The 9,212-nt window shown below is 50.7% G+C and overlaps 1 protein-coding gene across 2 annotated transcripts; it reads left to right on the top strand.

Moving 5' to 3' along the window:
* LOC102404880 (keratin, type II cytoskeletal 2 oral) lies at positions 1–9,212 on the top strand. Of its 2 annotated transcripts, XM_044941776.2 has the most exons (10): positions 1–337; positions 395–555; positions 1,649–1,875; positions 2,995–3,055; positions 3,760–3,855; positions 4,646–4,797; positions 4,869–5,031; positions 5,667–5,887; positions 7,512–7,546; positions 7,963–9,212. In XM_044941776.2, exons 1-10 carry the CDS (start codon positions 1–3, stop codon positions 8,274–8,276), a joined length of 1,767 nt encoding a protein of 588 aa, XP_044797711.2. In that variant the 3' UTR covers positions 8,277–9,212. The 2 variants fall into 2 exon arrangements, with proteins under 2 accessions (XP_044797711.2, XP_044797710.2); XM_044941775.2 differs by having other exon boundaries at positions 1–555.

The following is a 9,212-nucleotide window of genomic DNA, read 5'->3' as shown; positions in this document are numbered from 1 at the left end:
ATGAACAGACAAGTCTGCAAGAAATCCATCAGTGGAGGGAGCCAGGGCTTCTCCGTCTGCTCTGCCGTGGTCCCCTGCAGCAGCAGCAGGATGAGCTGTGTGGCCTGCTCTGGAGGAGCTGGCACAGGGGTCTGTGGGTCCCGGAGCAGAGCAGGCAGCTTTGGCAGTCACAGCCTCTACAACCTGGGTGGCAATAAGAGCATCTCCATCAGCGTGGCCGGCTCCCGGGCTGGTGGCTTTGGGGGAGGGCGCAGCAGCTGCATCAGTGGCTATGGAGGTGGTTATAGAGGTGGTTATGGGGGTGGCATTTATGGAGTCAGAGGAATGGGCAGTGGTTATGGAGGGGTTGGTGGCTTTGGAGGGACTAGTAGCTTTGGTGGGCCTGGTAGCTATGGCTCTAGTGTCTGCCCTGGGGGAATCCAGGAAGTGACCATCAACCAGAGCCTCCTGCCGCCCCTCAATGTGGAGATCGATCCCCAGATTGGGCAAGTAAAGGCCCAGGAGAGGGAGCAGATCAAGATCCTCAACAACAAGTTCGCCTCCTTCATCGACAAGGTGAGGGCAAAGCCCAGAGGTGTCCTGGAGGGGTTGGGCTGCCCAGGGGGATGGTATAGGAAGATGCCCATGGGACCTGCCAGGCTTAGAGGCAGGGGCTCCAGCTTCTTGTGCTGGTTCTACCTTGGCCCCCACAGGACAGTCAGTATGCCCCTCTTGCTCTGCAGGCCCTGTCTTCCCAGCTGTGAAATGGGAGAAAGGTTTCATCTCCTGATTTTCTTCTCGGGACAGGGCCCAGGAAAGTGAAGTGAGAGTCCAGGAATGCTCTTAGCTCTTTTTAAGAAAGGGGCATTAACCACGAAATTATTATAGCTAACTTTCAGTGACTCTTGAGGAGCAATTGCTTGGTAATCCAAACTAGCTGACAACCAAACCTGTATTAGGAGGAATCTCAGGACTGCCTCTCAGTGATGAGTAGTGGCAATTGACTTACCTTCTAGATGATGCTATGCTTCAGCCCACATTACACCAAGCTGTCCATATTCAGGCAGGGAAAGGTGTGCTGGATGTGAAGGAAAGAGCCTGGGATTTGAAGTTAAACTGAAGTGAGCTGGAAGCTGAGTAACTGAAAGGGGAAACAATTAAGGAGAATAAGAAAAATTTAGCAAAAGTTAAACCTTGTTGACTATTTTCCCTGCTTGAAGGGAGGTAAAAAAGCTTTCCTTTAAAAGATGATGAGAAACACCTTCATCTGTGCAGGTCTCCTTTAGGCGTATGCTGAAGGATTCCAATAGACTTGATGAGGGCTGGGTTTGTCTCTTAGTTTTGTCACTTAGTAGTCACCTCACTTTGGGCAACTTATTTAAGCACATGGAGCCTCAGTTTCCTTATCTACAAAATGGGGACAACACCCTTTATAGGTAGTTGTATGGGAGGATTAAATGAGTTAGACTATGTGAAAACAGCATTCAGGAAGCACTCACTGTATCTCTTCCTCCTTTTCTAAACCCTCATCCTTCTCAAATTCCTGAAAAAACAGGCTCTTGAAGATTGGATGACCGGGTTGAGTTTCCACATATGGAACCCTTTGGGTTGGATGGCCCCACCTGCCCAACTCAAGAAGCTGACTCTTTCTGTACCTCCCCTGCTGCAGGTGCGGGTCCTGGAACAGCAGAACAAGGTCCTGGAAACCAAGTGGGACCTGCTCCAGCAGTGGACCGTGGGCTTGGGCTCCAGCTTGGGCTCTGGAGGCCTGGAGCCTTTATTTGAAAGCTACATCAACTGCCTGCGCAGGCAGCTGGATTCGGCTCTGGCGGAGAAGGGGAATCTGGAAGGAGAGCTAAGGAACATGCAGGACCTGGTGGAAGACTTCAGAAAGAAGTGAGGGCCCCAGCTGGGGAGTTTCCCCTTCTGGGGGATTAGCAGGGAGGTGTGGTCCCAACTGAGGATTTTTAACTGTTCCTGACTGTACCTTCAGTCAGGACTTGTGGACGGATTTATTGAGTATGTGAGAGGGTTGAGGACTGAGACTTCCAAGTGGCTGATGATGCCAGATTTGTCAGTCTCCAGGCAGGGCCCTTCTACACCAGCCCATATGGATGAGAGAGTCCTCCCAGAGTTCAAAGTCCTTCAGACTGGAGGGCCCTCCACACTTTACTGTACCAAGGCAGCACCCTGGAAACCCATCAAAAATGCAAATTCCCCTGCTCTGGTCCTAGATTCTGAAGCGGTGGGTGGGGCAGGTCCCAGGTTCCAGGCAGACTGCTGTAAAGTGCTCTTCCAATGTGTCCAGCCCAGTCCCATTTCTGCAGCTCAGTCAGCTCCCTCTTGCATGTCTGCAATTATGGCTGACATCCTCTGAGGTCTGTAAGAGGTAAACAGGACCTCTCAAGATGGGAAGGGGGGTCCAGACATCCCTGGGGGTCAGGACCTGCAAGAAGGGGAAAGCCTGTTCTGGGGAGGCCCCATTCCACTCCATATGCACAAGCTTGTGGGCACCTGCTCAGATTAATGAAAAGAGAAACAGAGAGAACAGAGGTTGAAACAGCCAGCCTGAGCAAATACCTCTCTGGGCTTATCTGCCCACGTGCTTCGTGATGTCTCTAGAGCTGGGCTCCTTGAAGCCTTCCCCTCCCCTGCCTGGCACTCCTTGGCATGTCACTCAAACCTAGAAGGAGGTGGTCGAGGCAGTGGCCTGAGCTCCGAAAAGCCTCTAGGCAGGACTGGCTACATCAGTTTGGGGGTTCAGTGTGAAATGAAAACTCAGGGCCCTTGTCAAAAAATTATTAAGAATTTAAAGACTGGGTCAACAGAGCTTTAAACCTAGCATAAGGACCTTCTGAAGCCAGGGCTCTGTATAACTGCACGGGTTGCACACCCTTGAAGCTGGTCCCGTCCCTTGGTGAGGAGATTCTGCCTGAGTTCTTAGGAGGCTCTTTTTTTGTTTTTTTCCAACTTCTGAAATATGAATGTCCAAACATGTGGCTCTTTCTGTCCCAGGTATGAAGATGAGATCAACAAGCGTACTGCTGCAGAGAATGAGTTTGTGGGGCTCAAGAAGGTGAGGAATCTGGGACAATGGGGACCTTGGCTCCCTTTCTGGGTGTGGACCCTCCAGGAGGGAGAGCAGAGCCAACTTCTCTGGGGCCCTGTGACGCTATGCTCTGTGGGCTGTTTACATCTTTTCTTGCATTTTTGGGGAATGAGGAGTTTGATGAAGGAAGCTGCTCTGAGTATGTTGCTGGTGGAGATGACATCTTATAATGTGACTGATGAGCTGATTGGTGATGTGAAATAATAATGCAGGCTTTATCTATAGCATTGACTCAAGGTTTTCAGCCTACAAGTGTACCCTGGATGTTATTAATAAAATCAATCAGCAAATACTGATAGCTTGTGTCAGCGAGTCATCATAAGGATGAAGTTGTGAGAAGAATGCCTTCCCTTCTCTTCAAGAGGCTGGGTTTTTGGTCCTACCTAACCAAAGTCACATACTGGATAAATGTGATTTTGCTACCCTTACTCCGTACCTGGCTGATGGGGTCTATGTTTTGTCAAAACATTGGGATTTGATCGGCCAAGGCAATTAAAAGGAAGAAAATCACTTTTCCTTTTTTTCAAAAAAGAGAAGTCCTAATTAGAAAGAGGAATGGGGAGGGGCAAAGAAGAACGATGAAGACTCAGAACAGCGCTGTGGGTGGAGGGGGAGCAGATGGTCACGTTCTTCTGGGTTTCCGACTGCCCTCCTCCCTTCCTTTTGTTCAGGACGTGGATGCAGCCTTCATGAACAAGGTGGAGCTTCAGGCCAAGGTGGACGGCCTGACAGATGAACTCAACTTCCTGAGGACCCTCTATGAGACGGTGATTCCTTGGTCATCCAAGCCCCAGAGCCTTCTTAGCCGCATCTTTCCAAGCATGCTTCCCAAGTGTGACATCAGGAGACAGTCACGTGGCAGGATGGGGCTTCCTAGGTGGCTCAGTGGTAAAGAATCTGCCTGCAATGCAAGAGACGTGGGTTTGATACCTGGGTAGGGAAGATGCCCTGGAGAAGGGCATGGCAACCCACTCTGGTATTCTTGCCTGGAGAATCCCATGGACAGAGGAGCCTGGAGGGCTACAGTCCATGCAGCCACAAAGAGTCGGATGCAACTGAGCGACTGGGCACATGCACCCACATGGCAGGACACTCACTAAACCAGCAGAAGGGCTCAGACCTCAGCTCTACTCCACCCAGGAAATGCCAGCTTAACTCCTCATGGTTGCCTGGACCTGGCTCACAGGACCAGGGTCCCTCTCTGTCCCCTACTTACCCTTTGTAGTTGCCTCTAACCCTCTGGCTCCTAACCCAGTACCACAGTGAGCTCTTCCAGAGGACCCCTCCTTACTGCAGTCCCCTGGAAACCCACCCAATAGGGTTCACTGACTGATACTTTCAGGCCGACAATCTTATTATATAGGTGTTGTTCCTTTTTTCTTTTGTTTTATTGTCTGATATCCTTTAGGCTGTAGCTGGGCCTGAAATGGAAGCTGGTATTTCTAACTCTCCCACTCCTGGCCCCCTTGTTGTGGGGGTAGAAGACTCTTGGACTTCTTTATTCTCAGCATCTCTTGAGGCCAGGAGAGGTGAAAGTGAGCTCCATGTTTCCCACAGGAACTGACCCAGATGCAGAATCACCTTAATGACATGTCCGTGGTCCTGTCCATGGACAACAACCGCTGCCTGGACCTGGACAGCATCATCAATGAGGTCAAGGCCCAGTACGAGGACATCGCCCAGAAGAGCAAGGCCGAGGCCGAGGCCCTGTCCAGACCAAGGTGGGAGCTCTCCTCTGTTCCCACACTCTAGCTGGCCTCCATCAAAAGTGCTCCAACAGTTTGCAAAGTCGTGATGATGGGTTTCTCTTCTGTCAGCTTGGAGAGCTGGAGAACAAGGCTGGAAGGCATGGGGATGACCTGAAGAACACCAAGAACGAGATCATGGAGCTCAACCGGATGATCCCGAGGCTGCGGGCTGAGATTGAGAATGTCAAGAAGCAGGTGGGTCTGGGCTGAGTGGAAAGTCCTGGAGGTCTTCTGGGCCCTGGGGAAGAGGAGAAGCAACAGCTGGGCTTCTGCCACAGGCCTTCTCAGTTCTTTTGTGGTTGCCTGTGGGACAGCCTGGTCTCTGGGACACTCTGTTCTCCTCGATTCTCCTCCCCGAGGTTGGGCTTCTCAGCAGGCTCCCTAAGGAGAGATGGTTGTCCATTCTGGTTTGCCCAGCAGCAAATCTTCCAACTGTAAGGGTGGTCTTAAACACTCAGCTCTCAGTAGGATCTGCCCTCAATGAGCTATTTATCACGCACTTCATGTTACCTTGAAGACTAATTTGTATCACTAGAATGAAGTGATTATAACAATCTTAAAAAAAAACAACACTCACCAGACTACCTCCACCTTAACCAGCAAATCGGTGTTCCTTTTCTTGATGAGACATGAGTTAATTTAAAAGGGCCAAAGAAGACTGAACCAACTGTGAAACTGACTTCTGTTTTCTGAGTATGCGCCACTGAATTTCTAAGAAGGGGAGGAAGGGAAAGGGAGGAATTTCTTAGATGGGTAAGAGATGTTGGAAAGATCAGCTGTTTGCTTTCCAGTCACTAGGCTAAACAGTCTCTTAACTCCCTCTTTCCTAGAATGCCAACCTGCAGAACGCTATTGCTGATGCTGAGCAGCGTGGGGAGCTGGCCCTCAAGGATGTCAACGCCAAGATCCAAGAACTGCAGGACGCCCTTCAGCAAGCCAAGGATGACCTGGCCCGGCTGGTGCGTGACTACCAGGAGTTGATGAATATCAAACTGGCCTTGGATGTGGAGATCGCTACCTACCACAAGCTGCTGGAGAGTGAGGAGTGCAGGTGAGGAGCTGTGAGGTCATTATCCTCCAGAAGTGAGTTCAGAGTGACCTTTGATAGTGGAGAAAGGGAACAAGGTTATAGGGAGAGGACAATAGGTAAGGAATCTCCTGAATGACAGAGTTGAGGATTCAGGCCCCACTCTCTCTCTCTCTATATATATATATATGTATATACAGACAATCAAACTTTTCTCACACTTTGATTTACCTTAGACATCAATATTGCATTACATATCTCTGTTGGGCAACAGGGGATGAGATAGTTGGATAGCATCACTGACTCAATGGACATGAGTTTGAGTAAACTCCAGGAGATAGCAGAGGACAGGGAAGCCTGGTGTGCTGCAGTCCATGGGGTCGCAAAGAGTCAGACACGACTGAGCGACTAAACACCTCTGTTGAGCCTCACTATATGCAGGTGGAAGGGAAAGTCCTTTGGGCTTATAATAAAAGTTATAGTGCTGTCCACTGGACCTTTCTCAGATGATGAAAATGTCCTATACCTGTGCTATCTAATATAGTAGCCCTTGGCCACTTGAGCACACGAAACCTGGTGAGTGCAGCTGAGTTTTATATTTAATTTAATTTAAATAAAATAGCTTCATGTGGGGAGTGGTTGCCATGCTGGACAGCTCAGTATAGGCAGTCCTAGAACACCTGCATCCCTGAGGCTGAGTCTATATGGGAAGGTGGCTGATACATACATACTCTGGAAAAATAACACAATATCAAGTAGCAGATAAGGGCTCAGCGAGTGGATGTCAAATGCCAAAGGGGTGTCAAGAATTGAAAGATCCTTCTAATGACTAGCTGCTCCATGAATCCTGTGTTCAGAGCCTCTGTCTTCAGGCAGCTCCCAATCTGATGGAGGAAGTAGAACTCACATGTGAGAAGAAAACTTAAGGATTTCTTATGTCTCTAAGAAAAGGAGTGAGAGTGCAGATGGTGCTGCATGCATTGGGAAGTGTGGGATGTGCAAGGAGAGAGCAACACCAGTGGGGGCCACAGTGGCAAGGTGTGCGGACACGTTCTGTGTCTGCTCAAACATGTGGTCATGTCTGCTCCATGAACAAGAATGAGGCACAGGAAGATGCGGAGAGTGGGCAGGACATTTCCATCATGTGTTGAGTGTCAGCCCCTCTCACATATTATCCTTCTTGAATAACCATTACTGCCACCACCACCCCAGGAGGGCTCACTGGGGAAGGCTTCCTGGAAGAAGAGCTGTAGGAATAAGAAAGCCAGGCCTGGGTGAAGGAGGGGAAGGGCATAGCTAAGGTGGGAAGATGGTCTCAGTAGCGGAGGAGAGGTGAGGATGGGCTAATCAAGGGGGTGTTGAGTGATGAGTAGTGTGTCTGGAAGATAATCTGGGAAATTAGTGAAAGATGATGGGAAGATGGAGAGATGGTGATTGGTGGAGCTGCTGGAAGCCTTACTTCCCTGCAGCAGCCCCTTTTCCTGGGGAGATCTGTGTCTGGAAACAGACTCAGAATAGCCTTTCTTCTTTTGGGAGCTTGACCCCTACGAGGGCAAAAGGGAGGACATGGCTCCCAGGGTTATGAACCCTGAGCTCTTTGTCTAAGGACTCATTGCAGAAATAATCCTCATCTCCTCTTGCTTTTTAGAATGTCTGGAGAGTGTCAGAGTGCTGTGTGCATTTGTAAGTAGCCTTTCAAAAACTTTCTCCCTGGGATGCAGAAAGGGCAACTAGAAACATCCTGACTGACATTTGGGTGGGAGAGCCTGACCAATGCAAGGCGGTCAGGCCACCAAAGTGTCCAGGGTCTCAGGCCATGGCCACAGTACTCTGCTCCTAGTGGAACTTGACCAACTGGCAGGCCAGAGCTGAAGCCCCTGTGGTCCCAGGGAATTCCTTAGGTTGGAGAACCAGAAATTCCTATGGATACTCCTGGCTCTTATTCCTGGGGAAGGGAACCAGAGGGCCAGGGCTCACTCCTGCTGTTTACCCACTGAGGCCTCAGAGAAGTTGAGTAACTTTCTCTGAGTCACACAGCCAAGCAGGTTTGGGGTACAGGCCCAGGGCTTGAGCCTGAGTCCAGTGCTTGTTTTCCTTAGCGGTGCTCAGCAACGTCACCAGCACAGGCACCAGCCCTGGTGGAGGCCGTGGGGGATTTGGAGGGGTCACTGGTGGCAGTGGCAGTGGCAGTGGCTACAGAGGCGGCGGCGGCAGCTACAGAGGAGTCAGCGGCGGCAGCGGTGGGGGCAGAGGCAGCGGCGGGGGCTCCCAGGCCTGCAGCAATGGGAGCAGCAGCTCTGTGAACCAGAGCTGCATCCAGAGCTCAGAAAGCACTGGCTACAGGTCTGGCGGTGGGGGCGGCACCACCCTCTGCTTCACTCAGACCACCAGCTCAAACCAGCTTTGCAAGTGATCCTTTGTGGGGGGGGGTGTGCCCAATCTCCACGCCCACTGGTTTCCCCTCAGCTTGGGACAGCACTTCTCCCCTCTCTGCTTGGCATGGACAAATGCCAACCCCAACCTTGCTTTCCCTCAAGCTCCTGGGAGAAGCGGTTGAACTTCCTGGCTCCTCCATCCCTAAGACCTCTCCTAGGCCTGGAAGGTCCAGCTGCTAGTCTGGGATGATGATGCCCTAGATGCACCCTTGTAAAGGCCCCTGACTTTGGACAGCAACACCTCAGCCCAGACAAGTGTGGGGCTTCCCAGCCTGGCCTGTTCCTGCCCTGGCCCATCTCTCTTGGGAGTTGATGGTCCGAGGCTGGAATGTTTCAGCCCCTGCCTGAGGAGGGCAGGGCAGTGGGGCTGCTGCTAGAGGGTAAATGGTTGAGATCTCTGGACTGTTGGTTCTCAGGGTTCCCACCCCACATCTGGGACATCATATCCTGACTCACCTCTGGCACCTTAATTCCCTGAACTGTGGATTCTCTGCTGATGGTTGTTTTACCTTCTTTTCCCAATAAATTGCACTGTATTTCATATTCTGGTATTTGGCTTTCAAGGAGTCACAGAATAAATCAAGGTCCAAGAATAGATGGAAATCAGGTATGGATGGCGATCTCCTAGGTTAGTAGTGGGTGTAACACTGCATAGTCTTGGCTTCTCCTCTATCCATTTGGTTGTGTTCTTGTGATAGGACTGGTCAAGAGTATGTTGCTTCAGTGGGGACTGCCCACTCCCAAGGAGGCCTTCCCACCCACCCTTTTGTCCCCACTGGGCCTCTGAGACCCAGTCTTGGTAAAGGAATGTTTTGCAGTTCATCGATGTAATAGATTCCAGTGGGATTTGGTTCTTTCCAGGTAAGAGGCAAGGGTTTCCCTGGTGGTTCAGATGGTAAAGAATCAGCCTGCAA

Source organism: Bubalus bubalis, chromosome 4 (assembly GCF_019923935.1).
Source record: "Bubalus bubalis isolate 160015118507 breed Murrah chromosome 4, NDDB_SH_1, whole genome shotgun sequence".
Lineage (NCBI taxonomy): Eukaryota > Metazoa > Chordata > Mammalia > Artiodactyla > Bovidae > Bubalus > Bubalus bubalis.
The sequence above is the reverse complement of the archived record's forward strand: the minus strand, read 5'-3'. Positions and strand labels throughout refer to the sequence as shown.